Source organism: Gadus chalcogrammus, chromosome 18 (assembly GCF_026213295.1).
Source record: "Gadus chalcogrammus isolate NIFS_2021 chromosome 18, NIFS_Gcha_1.0, whole genome shotgun sequence".
NCBI lineage: Eukaryota > Metazoa > Chordata > Actinopteri > Gadiformes > Gadidae > Gadus > Gadus chalcogrammus.
Window position 1 is genome coordinate 13974989 of NC_079429.1, and position 26456 is coordinate 14001444.

The 26456-nt window shown below is 48.8% G+C and overlaps 1 protein-coding gene across 1 annotated transcript in view; it reads right to left on the minus strand.

Moving 5' to 3' along the window:
* The window catches only part of LOC130371848 (protein sidekick-2-like), a 248184-nt gene extending 222454 nt beyond the window's left edge, over positions 1–25730 (minus strand). Inside the window, exon 1 of the mRNA XM_056577708.1 lies at positions 24832–25730. Coding sequence (XP_056433683.1) covers positions 24832–24973 — 142 coding nt within the window. The 5' untranslated portion in view covers positions 24974–25730. The remainder of the gene's footprint in view (positions 1–24831) is intronic.
* Between the last annotated feature and the right edge of the window lie 726 nt (positions 25731–26456).

Below are 26456 nucleotides of genomic sequence, written 5' to 3' on the forward strand. Positions count from 1 at the left end.
CACCCGCCCCCCCCTTTTTTATTTTATGCAATCTGACATGACACATCAAGCCATCTATTATTGGCTCAGGATAAATTGGCTTATAAATGATAAGGTTCAATAATTCTTCAGGCCGTTATTGCAACAAGGCAAGACATTGATCACGTATGCCAAAAGAATGAACGGCAGTCTGAGATGTGGACACATGAACTCACAGGAGAACTGATTTCAAATTAAACATGGCAGAACATATTCAACCGCAGTGCTCTCTGGCTGCGGAGTGTCTATCTGCCCCTCATTAGACTAAAACCTGAGTCACTTCCAATGGCAAAGTCAGCAATCAGCAAACCACAGATCTGTGCCTTATCCAAGCAAATCACAGTTGAAGAAGCCAACTGTCTCCATACGAAGCCATGAATAATTCTCAAGCACTAAATCTCCACACGTCTCTGTCAAGCCCCTCCGAGCCCCAGTTTCCTCCAGATGATTGATAGCTCCACCTCTTATAGGGCTGAGCACACAGCCCTTTTGGTAAGCCATTGTAACTGGATTAACGCGGGTTCCGAAGACAGATATTCCCGTCACAACAGCAGATTCCATTGGCCACGTGCGAGTTCAAATAAAACAGCTGTGCTCAATGCGTTGTGTTCTTTTTCACGTGACTTCCGCTGGAAAGTCAGTGAGGCTCCAGTCAAAGGCAGGGTTCTGAGAAACAGATGACGGACGGAAAGACGGATGACGGGATGGGAGAATGGACAGATCGGAGGCAGGTGGGTAGGTGGATAGGGAGGTGAACTGGAGGGCCGACCTGTGGCTGGATGGATGGAAGGACAGGTGGATGGACGGATGAATGCATTAAAAGCTGAATGAAACGATTGAGTGGGAACAGAGGGTCTGAGTCATTGAGGAACACAGCCCTGCACCACTGGCCGGGTGACGCTACTTAAAATGTGAGTGTACAGGATGTGTGCGACTGTGTGTGTGTGTGTGTGTGTTTGTGTGTGTGTGTGTGTGTGTGTGTGTGTCCGTGTGTGTCCGTGGGTGTGTGTGTGTGTGTGTGTGTGTGTGAGTGTGTGTGTGTGTGTGTCTGGGTCTGTATGTGTGTGTGTGTGTGTGTGTGTGTGTGTGTGTGTGTGTGTGTGTGTGTGTGTGTGTGTGTGTGTGTGTGTGTCTGGGTCTGTATGCGTTTGTGTGTCTGGGTGTGTGTGTGTGTGTGTGTGTGTGTGTGTGTGTGTGTGTGTGTGTGTGTGTGTGTGTGTGTGTGTGTGTGTGTGTGTGTGTGTGTGTGTGTGTGTGTGTGTCTGGGTCTGCGTGTGTGTGTGTGTGTGTGTGTGGGTCTGTATGTGAGTGTGTGTACAACAGGGAGTCCGGGGAGAGTGGCCGCACGGAGCAGAGGGCGGTCAGTGGCGGCCCCTCCACATCACTCATCTAATCCCCCCGCCCGCTGGCACGGCACGCAGGGCTTCTTGACCTCGGCTCTCTGGCAGCGGCGCGGTCCGGCTATACATCCCAGTTCACTGCGCTCTCCCACAGAGGGGGCAGGCACACACACACAAACACAGACACACACACACACACACACACAAACACACACAGCTACAGACACATACAGACCAAGACGAACAAACACACACACACACATACACACACATACACACACACACACACAGAAAGTTACATACACACACACACACACAGAAAGTTACATACACACACACACAAACTCATACACCCATGCACACATCACTACACCCGTGTGAACACATACAAACACAGATACACAAGCACACATTGACACCTACGCACATACAATAACACCAACGTACACTCACCAACACAAACATACACGTACACACACATTCACACCCACGCAAACACACAAACACACATACACACCCAGGCACGTACAAAAATAGCAACGTATACACACACACAAACACACCCATGCATACATACTGTGCTTTTGTAGCGGCCTCATAGGGGTTGAACCTTCTCCTTGCAGCCCAATTATGCCTCTAATTTGCTGCTGGTGGAGCCGGGGGTTTAGCTGAGGTGTGTGTGTGTGTGTGTGTGTGTGTGTGTGTGTGTGTGTGTGTGTGTGTGTGTGTGTGTGTGTGTGTGTGTGTGTGTGTGTGTGTGTGTGTGTGTGTGTGTGTGTGTGTGTGTGTGTGTGTGTGTGTGTGTGTGTGTGTGTGTGTCCGTAACAGGTGAGAGTGGCATGCTGAGCAGCTGTGTCCCGGGGCTTTCCACATCAATACTTCTGCCACAACGCATTACCAGCAGGACTCCACACTTAATTCTCCCCTGATTGCACACTCGAAGCGAAAAGGCATGTGTGTGTGGTCGGGTTTGTGTGTGTCTGTGTGTGCGTGCTGTCTGTTTGTGTGTTTGTGCAAAAGGGGTGTAAAGGAGGGAGGGAGGGGGAAAAAGTGTTACAAGGCTGCAGAATAAAAATAAGCGCATATAAATGCACAGACACACACACACACACACACACACACACACACACACACACACACACACACACACACACACACACACACACACACACACACACACACCAACATTGCTCTGCTCTGAAGATCATAAGGTCCGTGATCCACCCTCAGAAGTGAGTACAGTGTTCATTAGTTGGAGAGAGCAGTCAGAAGAATGTTCTGAATGGAGACGCTCTGGGGAAGAAGAGAGAGAAGGAAACAGTGAATGAGACGTGGCCAACAGTAGCTCTGACTCCGCCCGAAAGACGAGGACAAACTGAGAGAATCGGCGCTGTGGAGAGGATGAAGATGACACCCGCAATTAGTCACCGCCCTGCATGGTGCCCACCTCGCAGAGTCCCTTGTACGACGGAAACACAAGAGGAAGCAAAGTGCGTGGGGGGGGGGGGGCGTTTCTGGAATGCTAACAAATCAGAATGTACTCGAGTGTGACGCTTCCATCAGAGTAAAAACACCACCCCTAAACCATGAGGGTGGTGTTTTTCTACATCCCAGTGTGTGCAGGTTGCCGGAGAGGTTGGTCAAGTCGTTTCTTTTTCATTCCTCAAACCCTTTGGCGTTGAGAACCATCCTGGTTTGGTTAAAAAATTCCCATAATTCTATTGGATCCCGGTTGAGCAGCTAAAAGGCAGCTCAAACATTTTCCCCGGACGTCACTGTGGGGATGGAGTGACCTAGTGACAATACACATGCGGCAGAAGCACATCCAAGGGGGAATTAGGAAGGCATATTGCATATTCATGACATTGATTGCTGCATGATTTTAACAAAATTACATCTAAAATTCCTGGCACAAATGTGTCTTTCGGATTAGCCAAAAAGTGTGAAAAATGTAACAGAAGTCTGTTTTGAAGAATGTGCAAGGATGAGTACAAAAGTAAGAGCTGGAAAAGTACGACATTACCAGAAGAATTTGGCCAACACAGACATGTACAATGGGCTACCCTGGCTCCTTTGTGAAGTATCACACTCAAGCAAACATGTTCATTTTTCGGTGCGTTTGTATGTTTTGTTCGCTGGCGGAATTTTTTTCCTCCTTTAGCCGTTGGCCTACTTCTATGACAACGGGGAAGAACGGGGTACTTTCATCTGTCCTCTAAATTCTCTCTATGCAGCCGTGTCGTACACCTCAAGAGAATTCCCGTCTTCATTCATCTCTCGCTCTCCTAGCCTCGTCTTCGTCTCCGTCTTGTCTGTCTTCTCTTCTTGTTCCGGCAGAACAAGGCCACCTATGAATATTTCTCCTACCGTTCCGAGAACTTTTATCCCTTCATCGTCAATAAGTTGCATGGACTGCCTTCAAACACACAAAAAAGTGTTTTTTTGTTGGGGATTCTGTCTCTGCTCAATGACACATAGGGATTCCATCATGTCAATTCATTTGTGATCAATTCTGACAATACATGGAATTTAGAGGCTGCAGTCAAACTGTGGAACTGGAAAAACTCATTCAGCGATTTTTTTTAGCACTTTAGCTTTCTGTAAGCATATCTATTTTTTTTTGTTGTTGTTGTTGTTGTTGTTGTGGTTAACGGTCATGTGTATCTGTCTGTTCACTGAGAAAAATAAAATATCTATCTATCTATGTGTCTATCTAAATCTATCTATCTATCTATCTATCTATCTATCTATCTATCTATCTATCTATCTATCTATCTATTTATACTAACCTTGAAGTTATCACTGATTTCAATGAGGGGAAAATCAAAGACTGAGGGGAAGAATTGCAAACTACTATGTGTCTCTTTAAATCTTCTTGGAGTCGATTGAGTATAGAGTATAGATTCCATCGCATAACAGAATCAACATTAATCAGAATCAGCTCTGAAACATCTGGAATTGTCCACCACTACTGTCACAAAAATGTAAACGCTATATGCAATGTGGTTTCATAAGTGTGCATCCATTAGTTATTTTTGCCCTTCTTAAACACCGGGGTATGTTTAATATCAACGACACAATAGTATTGTTTTGTGCTTCTTTTGCCCAAACTAAGTACCAAGCATGTAAATAACATGCGGGGCATAAGAAGGGAATTACCACATTCCTCATTGCAGCTGTCAGGCCGAGCTGTAAAATACGAGGACCAAATTATACATGAGGGTTTGACGCGGCTGTCCGAGTTAGCGCTACGCCCTCCAAGACTGGGTTTGATTGTACTTATGGACGACCACAGACGTTTCACACATCATCGGGTGTTTTCGACAACAAGAAATAAAAGAACAGGATTGCCCCGGTCCTCACAATATTTGCCTTCGAGGCTTTGAGTCCAATCTTCAAAGCCCCGACGCTGGCAGCCCAATAGAAAGATTTCCCTGGGGATGATTATAACATGTGTAGCTACCACTGCCGGGCCATTGATCTCACGAGTGGTATGACTGCGGAGAGTAAGACTGTGTGTGTTCCCCCCCACCTCCCGGCCCGCGCACCCACCCACCCCGTCCACCTCCCCTCTACTCCCCCTCACTCCTCCCCCACTCCATCTCCCTGATCACCCCTGACGCCGCAGGGCTCCTCCGCATCAGGTTCTCCGCCGTTACACTCCGAGCCTACCATCGCCCCCACCCCCTCTACCCCTCCCCCACGTCCCGCTCATCGCCCCTTACCCCCCCACACGTCCTCACCCCCACGGGCCTGAAACCACCAGCCCTGCATTCCCCCCAATGCTTTAAGTCAAAACACTCTGTTACAGCTCTATTAGCTAACTAATCTGCAAGAACTTTATTTCATTGGCCCCTTAAGACTGCTGCCAAGGCCCCTTTCATCCTTTATGGATTTAGTAACTGTGCAGGCGGACTCCCCCTCGCACCGACCCTGCCTCCCCTCTTCCTGTCTCTCTGAATCTTTCAATCCCTCCATCTTGTGTGCGAGATTCACCCCCAAGACGAACGCAGATTTGCACACGCGGGAGTCGTCGGAGCTGCAAGCCAACGTTGGCGCTGCGCACACGTGCATGCTACGCGGAAGGGTATTCACACACACACAGTTAACACGCACTGAAAAACTCTCACCGAACACACACGCATTTCACAGGGATCTTATCACCCGACTTGCTCTGGGGCCAATCGTGAGAAGTTACAGAAGCCGTGCGATGGGAGATGAATTAGATTGGCGCATCCCTTCAGGCTTCCGGAGGCGGTTGAAAAAATTAAGACCTCAGACAGCGATGCCTCATTGAGGAAGTGCGCCTCATGACACCTGTCTCTGACCTCACCTGGCACCCGGTAATCTCAATCTACGACTCAGAACCGAGTGGAAAAAAAGAAAAAAACACGGGAAGTAGCAGTGCGATCAGTGTTCTTCCAGGACATGCGTAGAGAGTCAGCGTGTGGGTAGGAGGTGGGGGGAACACTCTGCGAGGCGATGGGCGTTCTGACTGCTCCGGAGCGCGTCGGCCACCATAGCCTTTCAAAGCTGATTCCAAATGAAAAAGCTGATAAATATTGAAGACGGTTGAGGACTTGAAAGGGGCTTGGATGTAGAAGGGAGGGGGGGGGGGTGCTATGGCGGAGTAATTTAAATGTTCTTTCTCTCTCCGTAGTGCACAGGAGACGGCCTTGGAGCACCATCATGCCTGAGAACATCTGGCCCTGACATGCCATTCGTTCTGAGCCTGGATTACACCTGCAGAGGTTGGAGAGTGCGGGCGGCAGTGTCCATGAGATTCACTCTCGCCATCTAGCCCCGGTGAAGGGCATGAGGGAGAGAGTTCGAAATTGTTGTAAAACGTATAACACTTTACTGAATGCATGCAGTACACCTACATCCACGTCAGGCAATCCTTTGAGATGGCCAAAAAATAAATAGTTTCTTTACTCCGGGAAGAAAAAGATTGTTCTTTTAAATAAGCTTGTTAGGTTCACTGACAGGGGCCATTTTAATGTTAACATTAAAATTGTATATGCTAAATAAACAAGTTCTTCATCTCAAATTTGCCTCTTTATGTCAATAGAAACCTCAAATATTCAACAAGGAGATGTTGAATATGGCTCTGGGTATCAGATCGATTTTTGGTAGTAGGGGATGGGAGGGGTAGGGGGGGGGGGGGGGGGTACTTGAATCCCAAGACTTCAGCCCAGACTCCTAGTACTGAGCTTGGACTGGGGCCTAGAACCAGCAACACCTGCCTCCTGTGCAACCAGTGGCAATACATCAGGAACCCAAACTCACAACCTGTAATAAAAATACAACGTATAAACAGCCCCCCTCCCCAGTGGAAACCCTCCCGCCTGCACAGCTCGTTCAAATTAACTGTTGAGTGGTGCAGTCCCCTGGCCTGGAGGCGCTGGATCCAGCTCGTGGTGTGAGGGCGGCGGGTGGGCTGCTTCCTGATGCCTAGCGTGTGGCGCGCTGCTCCATCATAATGGAGCACTTTTGTGCGGGAGGCCAGGCGGTTGGTGGGGGGCAGGGGGGGGGGGGGCGTTGTGACGTTGGAGCCCAGGGTTTATCCCCGACACGGCGCCCGAGGATGGCCTTCAACGCTTTCATGCCTCGCTCGACACGGAACGGTTTGAGGCGGCGAGAACAACGGGGCCGGGGCCCCGGCGGGGCCAGAGGAGAACAGAGGCTGGTGGCACATGCACTGTGCGTGCACTCGCACTCACACACAAACACAAACACACACCCGTTCATACATGCTGCCACTGAAACACACCGAAACTCATCCACACACACACACACACACACACACACACACACACACACACACACACACACACACACACACACACACACACACATCACACACACACACACACACACACACACACACACACACACACACACACACATCCACCTATGCATGAAGATACCTCAAGGTGATCAATGCATGCCACCTTTTATGCCAGACATGCATTATTATGATCAGACATGCACATACAGAGATAAATGCGCTTCGAGCGCCATCAGATTTGGCCTAATGATTTAGGAGGGCAGGATGCGTGGGACTTCTTGCTCATTGGAAGCGTCACTCATCACGCATCAAAACGGACAGTCGGAGCCAGAAAGAGAGGAGCAGCGAGAGGTGGACGCCTCGGGACTAGAGACCTAATCAAACCAAGCTTGAGCCCGTCTGGCCCTACCTTTACAGGCGCCGACAGACAGCTGTCAGCCAGGGCTCCTCCTCGGGCCACCCCCCAAACCCCGTCAGGAGAAGAGAGGAGCGGCTGGGTTGAGGTAGATACAAAAAAAATAATATATATATATATATATGTATGTGTGTGTGTATGTATGTGTGTGTGTGCGTGTGCATGTGTGTGTTTGTGTGTGTGTCACATCCCCCCACTACAACAGTCATATCTATAATCGTATGGGGGGCTATTTTTAGGGTGGATCCTGTAGGTCTCATGGGCAGTACCTGATGGAAATGTGCAGCAAATAAAACCTAGAAAGATTGGTATGTATGTACGACCCCAGACAGGTCTTTGAAAGCACATGAACAGGAATTTGTGATGTTCAGCTCAAGCGCTAGAAAGAGACCACGGGGAATCAAACAGGAAATATTAGTCGTATCAGATGGGGGATTTTCAAAGTACAGCTCGCTACAACGCTACATAAGTAGCGTACAACTCCACAGGTACTATCCAGCGTGAATCAAGCAAGCTGGAGCATATTGTCTCGGAGAGACTCATCAAAGGTTAAGGAAATAATTACCTCTCGGAGAGGTTGTACTCCACACTCACAGCACAGTGCTCATCGCTTCAAGTACAACTTAAGAAGATGCCATGCACACACACACACACTGTGGAGGTACACACAACTCAAGCGCACACACACGCACTACCATTCCACACTTTACATAATTCTTAGTCTCTGGCCCCCTTAAGTCTGCTGCATCTCATTTAGTTCATTCAAACCGGCAGATCGCCATATGAAATCATTTTGAAACCCATAGGGGAGAGAGAGAGAGAGAGAGCGAGAGCGAGAGCGAGAGCGAGAGCGAGAGAGAGAGAGAGAGAGAGAATTGAAGAGGGATATGACTGTGGTATGTTCAGCATCATGAGGGAGGAAGGAAGAGCCGGCAGGGGAGAAGAGAGGGAGGGAGGGAGGGAGGGATGGAGGGAGGGAGGGATGGAGCGAGGCGGTGAGGGAGCGAGTGCCAGAACATGCAGCACTCTCTTCTCTTTGTGGGTGTGTATTATTTATTTATTCAGAAGGTGTTTACACGGCTAAGCCCTGAGGCATAGGATGATACTTAACATGCAGCCACATCTGTGTGCTCGCCTGTTCATGTGAGGCGAGAGAGAGAGAGAAAGGCACCCAAAGATACAATGGGGAGAAAAGTGTCTGAGAATGAAAGGCAACAATGGAATGAGGGTAGGAAAACGATAGAAAATAGTGTGTGTCTGTGTGTGTGTGTGTGTGTGTGTGTGTGTGTGTGTGTGTGTGTGTGTGTGTGTGTGTGTGTGTGTGTGTGTGTGTGTGTGTGTGTGTGTGTGTGTGTGTGTGCGAGCTAACGATGGAATGAAGGACAGAAGGAAGGAAGGGAAGAAAGAACGACAGAGAGAAATAGGGGGATGAGGGAGGAGAGCGAAACGAGGGCGACAAAGTGATAGAACCTCTGTTTGTGAGTGTGTGCGAATGATTCAGAGGGAGAGAGATAATGCATCCTGACCTGTCCATCTCCCGGCAATCTCGGTACAGAATGGGAGCGTGGTAATTGACCACTCAAAGGAGACACTTACATCCAAGTTGTGGCGGCGCTAAAAAGCACCCTTTTGTGTCCGTGGCCACCCGGCAGACCAGTGTTGAAACGCCCCCTGCTTTTCCTCTCCTTCCCTCCAGTGCCATTGTCCTACTTTCCAAATAACAGCTGCCTTTTTCTTTTCTTTTTTTTATCGCTGCTGGTTCATTTTCTTAACCAGACTGGGGTGATGTCATCAGAGGGGAGATAGATCGACAGGCAGCAGCCTTACCTGCTTTTGAAAAAGGCCAGCACTCTATACCCACAGGGACTCTCTCCCTCTCCCCCTCTCTCTCTCTCTTCCCCTCTCTCTCCTCTCTCTCCTCTCTCTCCTCTCTTCCCCTCTCTCTCTCTCTCTCTCTTCCCTCTCTTCCCTCTCTCTCTCTCTCTTCCCTCTCTCTCTTCCCTCTCTCTCTCTCTCTCTCTCTCTCTCATAAACTGTTCCTACACTACTCAAAGGAGTTAGTTAATAGAAGAAGGAAATATGCAGCTCAACACTAAATATATAACGGGAAAGGTGAGGTTTGAATCATATGAGATGAAAGTAAACAAATCATATATCTTTCTCGCTCTCTCTCTATCCATCTTGCGCACACACACACACACACACACACACACACACACACACACACACACACACACACACACACACACACACACACACACACACACACACACACACACACACACACACACACACACACACACACACACCTTAAAAGAGGTGAGAACCCCAGTCTTAATATAAAAGAGGTGTGGTAAAACAGCCAGGGCCCCTGCAGGTATGGAGCTTGTAAATCGTGATCTGACATTGCCATAACAGCAGCCATTTTGGGAGTTTTTGGGAATGTTAGTTATTATGTTGGTCATAACGGTGCTTTGGTTATTGTTAAGTAAATCATGAAACTATTTGTCATCAAAGGGAGACTGTAGTTGTGTTTAAAACTGACACAGCGTTTCTCTAGCAAGGCGCAGCAACAACAGAAAAAGCCATTAGCCTAGGACACAGCTCATTGGAATGGGTCAAAACAATCAAATATTTGATTATTATTCACGAGGGTCAAAGCCGACTTTTTACATTTGGACCGCTGCCTTCGAAGCGGTCCAAATGTAGTTGTTCTGTAGCCCCATTCGTTTTTTTTATTAATCATGCACAAAAAAAGCAAACACAGAGTACACAAGCATAAATATTAATATAAAACAAAAACAAACAGCACCAGCAGGGTAATGAGTCCGGACCGGGGGGCCGAGTCGGAAGTCATTCAGCCGCGCGCGTCGGCCTAATCTGACGGCACAGGCTAACTAATGTCAAAGTCCCGCCAAAGCTCCCCCTGGGCACACTTGGAGAAGATAAGAGACAATTGAAACAGAGGTCTGGGGCCGCTGCAGACGTGCGGAACAGAGCTAGCCAGCGCCACGGGGGTGCGACTCAAGTCAAGAGAGGAAGATTGTGGTTCTAAGGGGAAACATTACGCAACACATGTATAAATAAACAGGGATAACACTCGCAGGCGATTGCGCATTCAACACGCGCACACATACGCCATAACACTTGTCTCTGAATGTCCCTGTAATTAGGTGCTACATACAATATTAACATTGCTATCTATGTAGCCTGACAGGGCTGTGAGGGGGGCTTAGTCAGTGTGTGTGTGTGTGTGTCAAGAGATCCCAAGAGACATAAACATTGTATAACCATATAAGAAAGTTTAGTTCACTGCTCTAATGATACACAGACGATCCATGGCTGCCTTTGGGAATGTCAGCACACATCGAGTATTCGATCGTTCGTACATCCCACCCACTGTTTATCAAACCATGAACATTTGGAGTAATTCCCATTCCTAGTTTATTTACATTCATTTACGATTTTTTAACAAAACAACATCTCTTCACGATTAATCCCATGATGCATTCTGATGATGTTCAAGCACTCTGCACGGCTTCAGCTCACACTCACGGCTTCAGTGGACACATGACCCCTGGCTAGCCTACAATTAGTCACACTCTGTGTGTATGTGTGTGTGGGCTGAAAAGTACCCAAGTCTCTCACCAAGCCATCTGTTTGAGTGCCCCCTCTGCCTAGCATGTATGCAGAGAGCCCATACGTGGTGTGTGCGTGTGTGTGCAGACATTTAAAAACACTCCCAGCTCCAGGGAGTCATCCGCATACATACGATATTAAGGCTAAGCCTTTCGCTTACCTCTCCCAAGATAATTTCTGGCAAATCTTTTTCCCCACACAGAGTCTTCTATGTGTGAAATAAACAAGCCATTTATAGAATATTGCCTCACTCTCCGCACCAAAGGTAAATCTCTGTGTGCCGTATGGTGGCAGGCAGGTCATTTCATTTCTGGGATGTTTGGCAATACAAACGCAACACTTTGAAGGATTGAAATTCAGAGGGCGATAGATTGGCAGACGAATGCTTTTGCTGGGGAGGATGAGTGGTGGTGACTTGATGCTGTAGCCGTTTAAATATTTATTTATTAATAAATTATCAAGATCCAAGTTGTGTATAATATCATCAATAATTGTTGATGCACAGTTGATGCAGATTTGACATTTCTATTTAATGGTTTTCCCCTCCTCTCATCCCAGAACAAGAATTATCATAATGAAAATAAACATTAAAAATGCCTTTTGCCGACCGACCTAGGGCGGTGTCAAAAAACATTTGCTGGAGCTCTAAGACTTCTTCTTTGGTTTACTTTCTAATCCTGGAAATACAGTGAAACCAGCTCCTCTGACAGTTATAAAATTGGACTTCAAATAGCGCCCGAATTACAGTATGCGGAGCGACGTGGGGAGAGGAGGCGGGGCCGTACACCCAAGCCCCACACTAATGTCATCTTAGGGGCGGAAGGTCTGTCCCCAGAGCCTCCGAGGGAAGATTAAGAGAAAGGAGAGAGAGAGAGAGAGAGAGAGTACCGGCCAATCTGCCGAGGCGCCCTTTGATCATATCCTACCCCTTCCCAAACCACACACACACACACACACACACACACACACACACACACACACACACACACACACACACACACACACACACACACACAAAAGAGAGTATTTTACGGTTCAAGACATGACAAATTTAAGGGAGCAGTTTGGTGTTAACAAGGTCTTCCTGGCGACTGCGCCGTGGCAATCTCTCGGGCTTGTCATAACGGCGGCTGTGATGAACAACACCTCTTTGTCTCGTCCTCCGCCCGCCGGCTACCTCGGCGCTCCACGGCGACAGTCGTGCCCGCTAATCCTGTTCAACGTCACTCCGCCGTCAGACTCCAACACACAGAGCCCGCGTGAGGAGCTGCACCACAAACCTTTAGTGTGTGATGGGGGGGTAGGGAGTTATGTTCCCGCTTCCTGAAATCAAAACAGGCTGCCAGTAATTCCTTAGGACGCTACTGGGAAAAATAAGAACAGGGCAAGAGGAGAAAGAAAAAAAAAAAACGTGCTTCCGTGAACACGGCAATTAATCAATTAGCCGGCGCAGATCAATACAGCCGGCCCGTTTGGTGGGCTGACAGCACTCAGGTGTAATTAAAATTGTAAGTATTGAATAATCAAGATGGATGGAGCACTTCCCGCTGGTCGGGCTCTGCAGAGGGGAGGCTCTCCTGCTTCTACTACTGTGTGTGTGTATGTGTGCACGTGTATGTGGGTGTATGCAGGTGTGTTTGTGTGTGTGTGTGTGTGTGTGCGTGTGTGCGTGCGTACGTATATTGGTGTGTGTCCATGGATGCAAGCACATGTGTGTGTTGTAAACAGCGGTGAGCTCAAAACACATCGGAAACGAAAATGGCCCGTGTGCGTTAGAGTGCATCGGAACACACACACAAGCGCGCGTGTGTGTCGGAAGGTAGAAGCAGAGGTAGCCGTCAGGGGTCGGAGGCGGGGTCAACCGTGGCCGTAATCCCTACGAGGCTAAAAGCACAGCCTCCCACCACATCCATCTCAGTCTGTCACCTTCGCTTACCGTCAGGTCAGCCCCGTTAAGGCGGCCGTTAAACCGTTAAATGATTCGCTCAGGCGTGCAGCGCTTCAGAGCAAACAATAATCAAGATGTTAATCTAACAAATCCTGGCTCAGCCAACAGGTTAAGTGTGTGTGTGTGTGTGTGTGTGTGTGTGTGTGTGTGTGTGTGTGTGTGTGTGTGTGTGTGTGTGTGTGTGTGTGTGTGTGTGTGTGTGTGTGTGTGTGTGTGTGTGTGTTGGGGGGAGACAGGGGGGAATCGCAGTGTTGATGCTTCACAAGGATGCGGTCCTAAAGTGTAAAGTGGCTCATCTATTTATTTTTTCCTCGACTCTGGTGGTCAGGGACGACCGAGGCCGAGCTGAGGAAGAAAGGATCCTCGTCCATTAGTGGGAGCTATGGGCTGAGGTGCAAAGGGGAGCGCTGAAGGTAGCGACGGCATTCGCGGATGACAATCACCGTGGAGAAGGAAGAGGCGGGGGGATTTCAGGGAGCTGATTGTGAGCCGGTGACCGTGTGAAAAGCCTGGCTAAAGACTCGATTAGCCTCAAGATGGATACCAATGCGTTACAAATGTCTCTTTCTATCACATTTCTATTACCTGGATGGGTTCTTCTTTTTTTTTTGGAAGAATTAATCTTGTTTACATGACAAACCGGTAGGAATTATGTGAACTGAGCTTCGTGTTTACACCACGTTTGCGGGGAATCACATGAACTTGTGCTTCAAAAGAAGCACCAAAGGGAAGAGTTTTATTTCCAACCAAACAACATGTTTTCAACCGTATCACAAATAGCTCTCACAAAAACATCAAAATAAAGAATTAATCTAAAAGAAAATGTATATTGTTAGGCTCTCTCACAAGCTCCGATGTGATTTTTGTAATTCTTGGGCAATTACCAGACATTAAAACCTAATTACTGCCACGAGAGAGAGCATTGCACTTATGTCTAAATTCACCTAAAATAAAGCTAATTTCTCTAGCTGCCATTTTTCATTTTCATCTCTCTCTCACTCTTTCTCTCCCTCCCTCTCCCTCCATATGTCTTCCTCTCCCTCGCTCTCTTCCTCCCTCTCTCCCGGCTATCTGCCATGTATAAATGTGCATCCAAACCGTAATCTTTTTTCTATATTTTGCTTTGCCTGCATCTCCAGTAGAACCATAGCGATGACAAATGGCCTCTGTGCTGACTGAGATCTGTGCACGGCAAATCCATTTGTTGACGACTTAACAGAGTCCAAAAGTGTGCTGGGGGAGACAGTTCGGGGGTGCATGGCTCACATACACATATGCAGACACACACACACACACACACACACACACACACACACACACACACACACACACACACACACACACACACACACACACACACACACAATCCCACACACACACAAAATCACATACTGGCCAATCAATCTCATGCACCATATAAGAAAGAAAGGAATATGCATCACTCTGAGCGGCTGTGTTATGTGTCCATACTGTGTGGGCGGTTTGAAGGGAGGTTTCAGGGAGCATTACAGACATAGGGAGACAGTGTACGAATAACACAGCCATGTTGGACCCAAGGTACCGAATGCGACAGTGTTTATCTGTCCACATCCCATCTGAGGAGCCTCTGCTATTACCAAGCTGCCGGGCACACCCTCCCAGTAACACCACCGGGAAAACAGAACACACACAAACCAGGGACCTCACTGAATATAAGTCAACGTTAAAACTCAAGCCGTCGCCCGTATCGGTTCCTTCTGTAAAATATACGGAGGGGGAAAAAAATAAGTAATGATAATGACAATGCTAAGCTATGATCACTTCTGGAAGCGTCATGTTGTAATCGTCCTCTAGTGTCGTGTTATTATTATGTGAAGCACATCACCGCGCTCTCCCGTCAAACCAAAGCATGGCACAAATCAAAGTTAAGGCAATTGCAATCATACGCAGCTCTTTGGCAAATGGCAACAGCTGTTTCTCTGGGTCAAAATTGCAGTGTAATTGCACACAGTAGCATATGGTTATGGCTGATTAATCCAGCGGGGGTAGAACACGCCATTTATTTTTCGTGCGCGTGATAGGCAGCTGGCCTCCGGGGCTGCGTTTTGACCGGTAATGGGGTTGTTGGGGTGGGATGATGGTGGGGGGGGGGGGGGGGGGGAGGAATGGATCTTTGATGAGATGTCTTGGGGAGAAGATGGGGCAGATCGCAGGGAATCGATCAGGCTCCCACTCCATCTCCATGCCAAGGCCGTGAATTGATCTCTGGGTGACCTCTGGTGACGTGAGGAAGAGTCATGGCGTGCCGCCTGGGGCCAGGGGGGGGGGTTTTGTCTAGAGCCACACACCGTGTGCGGTTGTGAATTACATGGATGGTCTTGTCTCGAGCCCCACACACGGTGTGTTTGTTAATTACATTGTGTTCTTGTCTACAGCCACACACCCTGAGTGTGTGTATAACAGGCGTAATGAAGATGGATTTACTGCTGTTTTTAACAACGCTTATGTTGTGACACATGCCGTGGATGTTTTTTTTCATTTTAAATCAAGTGTAAAACATTCGCCTTTCACTCGTCAACTATATTATATAAACTGTATTATATATAAACTTTCTTATGGGTAGGGATTTGAAAGAAATGTGGTATGGCAGAGGAATCAGGTCAGTAGGACTAATCTCTGTCTGTGGGTATGATACTCAGAGATTAACCTAGTCAATTTCAGCTGTACTGCTTGCTTGGCCACTTGCAGCCCACATCAATGTTAATTGTAGCATGTCAATCAAACCAGCCCATACACTTCCATTAAAATGAAATGAATGAAAGTGTGCAGGCTTCGTAATCAAACATAATTCAGTTGATCATTTCACCAAACAAACTAAAACTTGGGGAGAATTCCATTCACAGTGTAGTTTTTTGGCTATGAAGAAAAAATTAAGAGAACCTACTCCAGAATCTACAAGTATCACAATATTGCTTTCAGGAATGTGAATGCAACATGATTGCCTTTCCATTGAATTATAAGTGGTCAAATAGGCCCCCCAATTACTCACACGCCACTGCATGCCAACCTGCATGCACAGCATTGATGTGCGCACACATACACACATACACACACACACACACACACACACATGCACACGCACACGCACACACACACACAGCAATTCATATGCCCATGCAACACTCTGCTCCGCCTCCCCTTAGGGAACAGCAATTACTGGGGGGGTTCAGAGGTGGTCTCCCCCACTCCCCCCCACAGTAATTTCCATTCTAAACACTCTGGGTACCGCATGGCCGAGCCCGGCTCTGAAGCCTAGGGTACCCACTGGGACAGGGCCCACGCGGATCTCCTGTTTGGTCAGACGACGGCTGTGACAGGCAGACAAGCCACACACACACACACACACACACACACACACACACACACACACACACGGAAGCAACCATCTTCCTCTCTGCACACACACACACACACACACACACACACACACACACACACACACACACACACACACACACACACACACACACACACACACACACACACACACACACACACACACACACACACACACAAACACACCTTCCTTCTCTACCACTTACTGCCACATAAATCCCAAGAGAAGTGAAAGAAAGTTCAACTCCATAATCACACCGGTTGCAAGTCGCTGTGTATACCGTATATATATATATATATATATATATACAGCTATATTTGATCCACAGAACCTTCCAGTGGGCAGATTGAAAAGGACATTAAAAGTACAGTTTGACATATACCCCCGCCCCCACTGCCAGCGGGGGAGATTGTTGCTGATGTGTCGGTTATCCACAGCAGGACGGATGGGTTTGACTTGGTCCCCTTGAAGATGAAACCCGAGGAAATGCGAAACCTTGAAAGACTCGGGGTGAGCCTCCTCGCACGCGGGCCTTGATCAGGTCCCAGCCGCGTGGAGGCAGTAATCAGCGCGGGATTGGAGGGAAAAGCCGGGCGCATCAAAAGGCAAACAGGTGAAGCCATCAAATGCGGCACGGCAGAGCATCAACACAACCCGACGAGGCCCCTGTGCTCTGGCCCTTCTTCAAAGACAGCGAGGCGGATTCCACCTGCGGGGCCCACACAATAAGCACAACCCCGTAAAAGCGCATGTATTTATATATGGGTTTACACGCCAACACGATGACACAATCGAATATGATTGCATCGTTATTATTATTGTTGCTCTGTTTAAGATAAATAGGGCGAGCGTTTTAGTTTATCAAGCACGTTCAGAAGACTCGACAGGTATAATCCGCTCCAAAGAGAGAAGCGATTGCAAATGCAGCTTCACCATCACTGCAATGCCCCAGGAGAAAGGTGGGCTGGGAGCAGGGGGGGGGGGGGGGGGGGGAGGGGGCGGTGGGGGGGGGGAGGGGGCGGTGGGGGGGCTGAAGTCATTCTAACCCTCGACTCTGGATCCTGGCCCTGGGGTTTGTCTAATGGATTATCGGCAGACGTCAGCGTCCGCTGTGTTGACCGTCTGGCTCCCCAACGGCCCGCGCTTTGTGTCCGGGCCGTCCTGGCATTGTGGACGGAGATTAAGCCTCAATTAAGAAGCCGAGCGGAGGGAGAGGACAGGACCAGGACAGGGACGACACAGGGGCCAGAACCCTTCGTGAGACACCGCGGTGGCGGATGCGGTGGCGGTGCTGGCAGTGGGGCTGGGGATTGGGGTGGCGGCGGCCCAGACAAGCGGGCGCGACGACAGCGAGTGCGTGGAGCGGGAATAGACTGCAGGCATGGCCGCCACCCTCCGAGGTGAACCCCAACGCCTCGCCCGCTCAGCCCAGGCCGCCTGGGACGCCATCAAGACGGGGAGCAGGCGAGCAGAGGAATCTGAACTAGAGTGCATCTCTTTTTTTACCCTTAAAGTCATGTGCAGGTTAAGAAGACAGCTGGGAGGAGGGAGGAGGAGGGGGGAGGTGGGAGGAGGACGGCGGGGGGGGGGCAGCAGCCATCTGAGAGCACAGCGTTAAAGCCTTCCCGGAGTTTGCTCCGACGCGTTGAGGGAGGGGATAGAAAGTGTCTGCTGTGACAAAGAGCACATTAGCCAGCGGTGGCGCCGCAGAATGGACCGAGCTGACATGGCATTAGCTCCGCCGCCGCCACCGCCACCTGGGAGCGTCCTACACGCAAAGGCAGCCATTGTTTGTAGCTGGGTCTTTTTTTTTTTGTGCGCCTCCTCCCCAAAGGTTAGGCTCGCCTTATCTATCCTGGGGAAAGCAATGCACATGAAGCAGGGAGGTTTGAAAGCACACGGTTACACGGTGGGAGACGCTGTGGCTCCTTCATAAAGATGCTAATGCACACCGTTCCCTGATGTATTTATGCAAGGGTGAGATAAGGTAAGCGTGCTATTTCGAGAATATCATGTATCCGAGAAATAAAGGCTGCGTTTCGGGTATACGTGAAATTGTATACAAAAACATTAGACGAAAGACACTTAGCCACGTCGATGGGAGACGAGGCTACCACACAGCACACAAGAATAGCTTATATTTCCTTTCTTCATTCCGTTTTGTCGTCCCTCAACAGAGCCACGGGAATGGAAAATGGAAAAAGGGTGCAGATTGTCACAGCGTGAGTCGTGTTTAAAAAGAGCCATCTCGATGAGCTCCATTAGGACACCTCCAGCACGTTGGCGTACAGTACTATTATTCAACGTTATTATCATTAGGTATTCGACATTATATGTAACACAGTCAACAATATATATTATCCATTATTAAGCACAACGGGCGTCTCTTCCACTAGCAGCACTTTGATACGCTACAAGGCACTTCAACTTTTACTAACGACCCCATCGGCCTCGGCTAGATGCTTTTAATTGGACGTTGGTTTAAAAGAGGGAGGGCGGGGGAGGGGGCGGGGGGTTGGAGGGTGGTGAGAGCGGCAGGCTGACAATAAGAGAGCAAGGGAGAGGGCAAGGGAACGAGAGCACGAGGGAGGGAGAGGCCATTGTATCAGGAGTCCACAGTAAGCAGGATTTAGAGAAGTCAGTGTAATTCCTTTCCCATATACGGGAAACATCTGTTGGCTGTGCCGGGGTGTTGGAGACTACGATTTAAAAGCTGCACTATAAATATACTGCGGGTGGCTGGGAAATGCTTCAGCATCAACGTTTTACAGGCTACGCCAGGAGGACAGAGGTTGTAGGGTGCGCTGGGATTTTTGGGCTTTGTCAACGAGTGAGGCGTTCACAAGAGTGCCAGGTTGGGAAGAATTGGTTGATATTCGTCCCTTTACCCCCCCCCCCCCCTCAACCCCATCTGTCCCCCCAAGAGAAAGAAAGACTCGCTCTGCCCTTGGCAACAGCACCTGCTCATGGATCCTCTGTTTGCAGATCACGCCGTTTCACACGGTGAGCTTCGATACGATGTTTGTGTGTTTTGCACATATGACCCGCGTCTGGGAAAACGTTGAGCTGGACACCCGCGCAACGGAAGGCATGAAAAGAAAGAATTATGGCCACTCATCGTAATTCAGCCTAGGGTCTCTGCGAAGACATTGGCTTTGTGTGTTAACCAACGTCTTGGCAGTGAATGACCAGATCCCATTTCATCCTTCTCTGTCATCTTCTCTGTCAACCCACGCAAAAGAAAAACCCTATTCCAAACAGAACGCCTTTTTAATGTCGCACTTGCTCTCTTAATAGAAAGAGAAATTGCAAATAAGCTTTTAAGACGCCGACTTCAGTTGGAATACATTTATTGAGTGTGTGTGTTTCTGACTACAAGAGATTTGTGTGTTGTTTTTGGATCTGAAGGCATTCATTTCAGCCCTCATCTTTACTGATTGCTTCTCAATTAATGATCAAATATGGGGCTGTCCAAATGCTCGCAAACAAATCTCATAAAATGTCTTCTGAATTTGAGCAAAACGTTTCCTCGGTTCTGTGGAGCTCCTTGAAGTACAAGAGAGGGAGAGAGAGCGAGATAGAGACAGACAAAGAGACAGAGAGACAGAGAGAGAGAGACAGAGAGAGAAATACAGAGAAAGACAGAGAGAGAGAGACATTGGCATTGGCAGCAACTGTCCCTTGACCTATCTGGAATGAGGCTCTGTTGTCCTTGTTGTTGCGATGTTGGCTGTTATTTATCAGATAACACTATTATCGCTGGACAGATATGTAAACACTGACTATATACATATATATATATAAATAAATATACATACATATTCACACATACACAAACACATACATATATATATGACACTGCTAATGCTGAGTGCAACGTGTTGTGACCTTTAGTAAACATAGAATGTATTGACAGATGCTCTATTTGTACATCGCACATCACAGGGCGCTGGGAATGCATAGCAACAGAGCAGCCCCCCGGACTGGCAATTAAGATGTATGACAAATCAGAGCATGTAAAGTCTCTCTCTCTCTCTCTCTCTCTCTCTCTCTCTCTCTCTCTCTCTCTCTCTCTCTCTCTCTCTCTCTCTCTCTCTCTCTCTCTCTCTCTCTCTCTCTCTCTCTCTCTCTCTCTCTCTCTCTCTCTCTCTCTCTCTCTCTCTCTCTCTCTCTCTCTCTCTCTCTCTCTCTCTCTCTGTGTGCTGAAAAGCATTTAAAATAAGGGGTGACTTAATAATGGTTGGTATTGAAGTGGAACAAAGACAAATCACAAATGGAGGGGCCTTGATGGAAATGTGTTATCTAATTGTAGTCTTTTCGAAATTGCTCTCTCAGGCACACACAAAATTGGCTCCTCAAGTAGCCCCATTCCACACAACCACACACACACACAGACACAAGGTGCGCAAATGCAATGCAGGTGCGGACACACAATCAGTATCACCAAATTGAATTAGTACAGAAAAAAAGAACACTTGGAAGCAAAGTCATCTGATATTAGTAGACCTCATGACCTTCAATGAATAGTCGAGTCTAGCGGTAAGTGCGTTCAACTGCCAGTCAAACCGTTCAGGGTACAAACCTCAATATTCAGCCGAACTTGAATCACCCAAGATGACGCTCTGGATTTAAACCAAGAAAGACAGAATAGTGACTAGAATAAATTGTTGAACTTTCTGTCAATTCGTGCTGATGTATGTATCTGTCACAGTTGATAGACATGCTTCCAACCGCAAATTTCAAATTCTTTCCTACCAAGTCAACGGTATGTGGACGAGCGGTGGGACGATGAATGAGTGCCCAGAGGTCACAGGTTGACATGCCAAAGAGGGGGCATCTATAACTGTGTCAAGGTCAAACAAGAAGCCTGCGTTCAGAAACATCGGGTTCAAATAGACCACCACCCCAGGAATCCCAGGCATGCTTCCCGGTGCCCAAACATAAAATAGCCCTTCAGCCCCCCCTCGGGCCGTCTGTCCCTTGCCTTCCAATTCTTTGATGCAGCCCCCGTGCCCCAAACACACACACAGACACACAATCGACCTCTCATCACTATCTTCACCGACGTTAATCTCCAACCAGCGCGGCCAGCTGCGCAGAATAAAAAAAACACTTGAGTCGAGCTAAAAAAAAACGGCACTTGGTGCCTTGAGTGATGCATGTGTGTGGGTTTATGGTGTGTGTGTGCGTGCGTGTGCGTGTGTGTGTGCGTGTGCGTGTGGATCATCTGTGTACACCAAACGTAACATTCCAAGCAAGCGTCTGTCACTCCCCTCCCCCTGTCTCCCGTCCGGTCCCCCCCCCCCCCCACCAGAGAAGCGCTGGAAACAGACAGACAGCGGGACAGATCACTCAGCATTGTCTCGGCGCGGTATAGAGGACCGCCGCTGCACCGGCACTGAGCGGGTGCCCTGCCCCATGCCGGGCCACCGCCGCTGCTATGAACGTCACTTCAAGCAGCGCGTCCTGGGTGGTCCCGACACGAGTTCTGGGGGGGGGGGGGGGGGAGAGGCCGTTACGAGGGGGTTATGAGGGGGGATGGTTACGGGAACATCTTGGATGTTTTGTTGGCAGTGAGGGTGCTGCTTTTGGGGGGGGGAGGGAGGGGGTGGCTGGGGGGGGGGAGGGGGGGATGGCTGGGGGGGTGCTTAGTTGGGATGGTGGTGAACCCGTGGCACAGCACTCTGCGAGGGCCACAGTGTTTGGCCCACCTTCCTTCTGTGATAGCCGGGGGAAAGTTATCGGTCAACCACTGGATTGTTTTCTCTTCTGCTGCCACAAGAATGTGTTTCGTGACAATAACGCCCCTTGCTTCGGTCTCCGAGAACTTGGTGTGTGTGTGTGGTTCAGGCAAAGTGCATCAGCCACCAGCCCCCCCTGTTCGCACGCGCTCTCTCTCTCTCTCTCTCTCTCTCTCTCTCTCTCTCTCTCTCTCTCTCTCTCTCTCTCTCTCTCTCTCAGCAACAAAACCGTGAAGCACGACAGCATCAGGCTGGTTTTGGAGTTAGATCAAACTCTCTGCCTGCCTGCTGCCTCTATAAAATAGCCTAGGCTGTTCTTTTTCGGGGGGGTTGGGGAAGAGGCCATTAAATCGTGGCCGGTGCTGGACTGCATGTCCATGCAGAGGGCCCTCTCTCTCTCTCTCTCTCTCTCTCTCTCTCTCTCTCTCTCTCTCTCTCTCTCTCTCTCTCTCTCTCTCTCTCTCTCTCTCTCTCTCTCTCTCTCTCTCTCTCTCTCTCTCTCTCTCTCTCTCTCTCTCTCTCTCTCCTTGCCCGATCGGGGCCCTTAATCATTGGAGAGAAAGGTGGAAAAAGAGCCACACCACAGTCTATGGAGAGCCCAATTAAAATCCCACATCTCCTGACCCCATGAGCCAATCCAGGAGCACTTGGGCAGCAGTGCAGGCTGGTTTGCAGGCTGATGGACAGAGACGTCATCTCCACACTGCCTGTTTTTCCACCCGAGCTCGGCAGACGTTGAATGCCCCCTGTGGAGCGGAGGACAGCCTTCGCTTGCATGAATTAACCGAACTGGCAAGGGGTGGTGGGGGGAGGTGGGTAAGCAGGAAGGTAACCGAAATGTGTTAACAGGCGAGATAAAAGAGACAGTGTTGGGGGGGGGGGGGGGATATAGTGAGAGAGTGAGACAGAGAGAGAGAACGTAGGCGAGAGGGTGAGATAGAGAGTGCACTTGAGAGAGAGAGAGACAGAGCTAGCCATGTGTCACCTACGCGGTGCTACGCCAGCTTCATTATACGTGTAATGATAAGAAATGGGTGGTGCAGCCACACACTGCAGCACAGCCAACAGAGTGCAGGTGTGGGTCACGCTGCATCTCTCAGAAGTCTGTTGCTCTGGTCGTCCCCCATACATATAGAGTAGGTCGTTTTGGGTCGCCTACGCATCCTTTGAGGATACGTGACAAATCGGAGGGTATATATTTATTCTATCTCGGTTCGTGTTTGATGAATAAAACATTGAATAAAGAATCTGCAGTGTTTAATCACAGACAATAAGCGGAGGGGTGCTCTCAATACATTGATTCCCCCTAAGAATTCACTGGGAGTTCAAGAAGTCCTACAAGGTTTAAGTGCTGTATTATTTCATTAGGGGATATCGTGAATCTGTCGCTGGTGGCAGTGTGCCTGTCATGGATTCTTCTGGTGGATGCTGCAAATTGGCCATAGCTCTTCTAGAGGTGTTTCCTCTCGTCGAGAAAACGGGTCCTTATGTATTATTTTTTTAACACTACTGGTTTTAAGATCCACTGACGTTGCCCATGCTTTAACTGCGGGGTGTGACCGTGCGCTGGAGCTCTTTATTTACAGTGCAGATGTTTGTTTGCTGTGCAAACATCCATCACCACGGGATGGCTTGATTAATTAATTAGTACGTATAAATCAAGTTAGCATTTTCCACAGGTGGGCCTGTAATGACTATCTAATAGCATACTGTACGAACAACAAATATAGGCCTAATTGCTCCAACTAAGTTTAGATATAATTTGCGTAAAACGAAATGATTCAACTGCCAAAATAACACGTCTGTCAAATTTGGGATATGGTAAATTTTCCAATGTAAGCCTATAAGTAAGTAGGCTATAGTATATAATATATATATGTATATATGTATATATGTATATATACATATATAAATATATATATATATATATATATATATATATATATATATATATATATATATACTCAGTATGTATAAATATAAATTGACCCGAGTCTGACCTGAGATGCGTAATACGCATCTCAGTGACATAAATGGCATAATTGTAAAGTTCATGGTCACCATGTACCGCATAAATTGAAAGAGCAGTAAGCACTGAGAAATAAGCGCGCGAGTTCAGTGTGCGTGTGTGTATGTGTGCGTGCGTGCGCGCGTGTGTGTATGCGCGCGCGTGTGCACGCTTGTGTACGTGTGTGCGCGCGCTTTGGTGTGTGTGTGTGTGTGTGTGTGTGTGTGTGTGTGTGTGTGTGTGTGTGTGTGTGTGTGTGTGTGTGTGTGTGTGTGTGTGTGTGTGTGTGTGTGTGTGCGTGTGTGCGTGTGTGTGCGTGCCAGCATGCGCGCGCGATTTTGTTTGCGTGCATGCGCGAGCGCTTATGTGAGTGTGTACGTGCGTAAGCATACGAGATGAATGGGTACATCAGATATCCTACCCAGCAGTAATCTACAACTCCAAACGATCCTCAAAATGAAACATGTCCAGCCCAGAACTTGTAAGCTATGGAGTTATGTAGGCCTGGTAAGATGGCACCCCGTGCCTCTCCAACAGTATCCCCGGGTATCTTACCTTGTGCTGATGTGCCGTAAATAAACAGGGAAACAAATACAATCCACGTGAGGCGCCACATCTGTCCGCCGGCATGGTCCCCGCTTGGTGTCCGGAAGAAGCAGGTGAGGTGGACGGCATCTGCCCCACGCGCTCCAGACATGTTGCGCTCTCGGGTCGTACACGCGTTCCGCTCCGGGGCAGTGGTTCGCACGCGGCGTCGGGGCTCGAGTCGTCTCCCGCGAGGCAGAGCGCCAAACAGCAGCACGGGGCGCAAGCAGAGGGGCAAAAGTGCTCGAGCCGGCGTCCGAAAAAAAGTATTTTCAGGCACGATGAGAGGTTTCAGTTCCAAGTAGGAGACGGTTTGTTGCCTCAAACAACCTCAGCAGATGCCGAACAGTCCAGAAAGGAAATTTCTAATCAGCTAATACCGTTCAGGTTCGAATGCCCGGTCCAATTCTCGCGCTCTCTGTCTCTCTCTCCACCTGTATAGAGGAGCGGATAACGGCTGTCGTCTGTCGATACTTCTGCCACTCGGTCCTGGAGAAAATTCTGCCCACTTTCAGCCTCCTTCGACTTGGTTTTCCTACCGAATCGCCCGCGAGCCCAAAACGCGCGAGCTTCAAACAGCAACCTTATAAAAGCCTTCGCCAGCGCCACCAGTGTTGAGTCTCACGGTGAACTAACTTCCATGATGCGCCTAACGCGACCAGCTCGACTAACGGGTCTTCAGGAGGACGGCTGAACACCGCGGGAGGGGAGAGTTGGGGGGGGGGGAATCTGCTCAGTAGTAGAGGAAAAACTTGAAGTAGTCACACCGGCATGGCTGCTGCTACGGAGGAGCAGGAGGAGGAAGAGGAGGAGAAGGAGGAGGAGGAGAGGCACCGCTGATGTGCTTCACAGAGAGAAGCCTTCCACCCGGTTCCTTGAGTCGGTGTGACCCGATGTGATGCGAGCAGCGTCTGGGAGAGTGTAGTGCAGGTTGCCACCACGCGGCGAAGCATAAAACACAATTTCCCTATAGTAGTGGTGGTACCAGGCGGTCGTTGAACACATTCTGCAATTTGGAGAAGCAAGCATTTCGGGTGTTTTTTTTCTTCTTCAAAAAGCAGCCGATTGGGTACTATTAAATGAATTGTGTCTTCTTTTTAAAATGAGATGTAAACTAGAAGGTATCGTTGTGAGAAAGCTGACAAGCAATGCAGCCTGTGGGGGGGGGGGGGGCATTTTATTAAAAGAAACGTTATTAAAGATCTACATGACAATGGATATCGAGGGCAGATATGCACCCTGTTAAGAGAACCAGTGGTGTGATGTTTATATCCAACTACTACAAGAGAGCGGCATAAAACAGTGAAGAGAGAAAATGAAGGAGGAAAGAGCAGAGAGGATTAGCCTGTGTTTGCAGAATGACTCCGTGGGCAGGGGACAGGGACATGCATGTAGGCCGTAACTTTGCAAATCCTGTACTTTTTTTTAAATGGTCCACGTCTAGCCCGGCTGCTGCTTACAGAGCAGTGTGGGGGTCAGCAGGAGGAGGACGTGCTGAAAACCCAGGGTGCGGAAATGGGGTTTCTGCTGTTCCTTATAGCGCACTGGAGAGCGCTCTCTCTCTCTCTCTCTCTCTCTCTCTCTCTCTCTCTCTC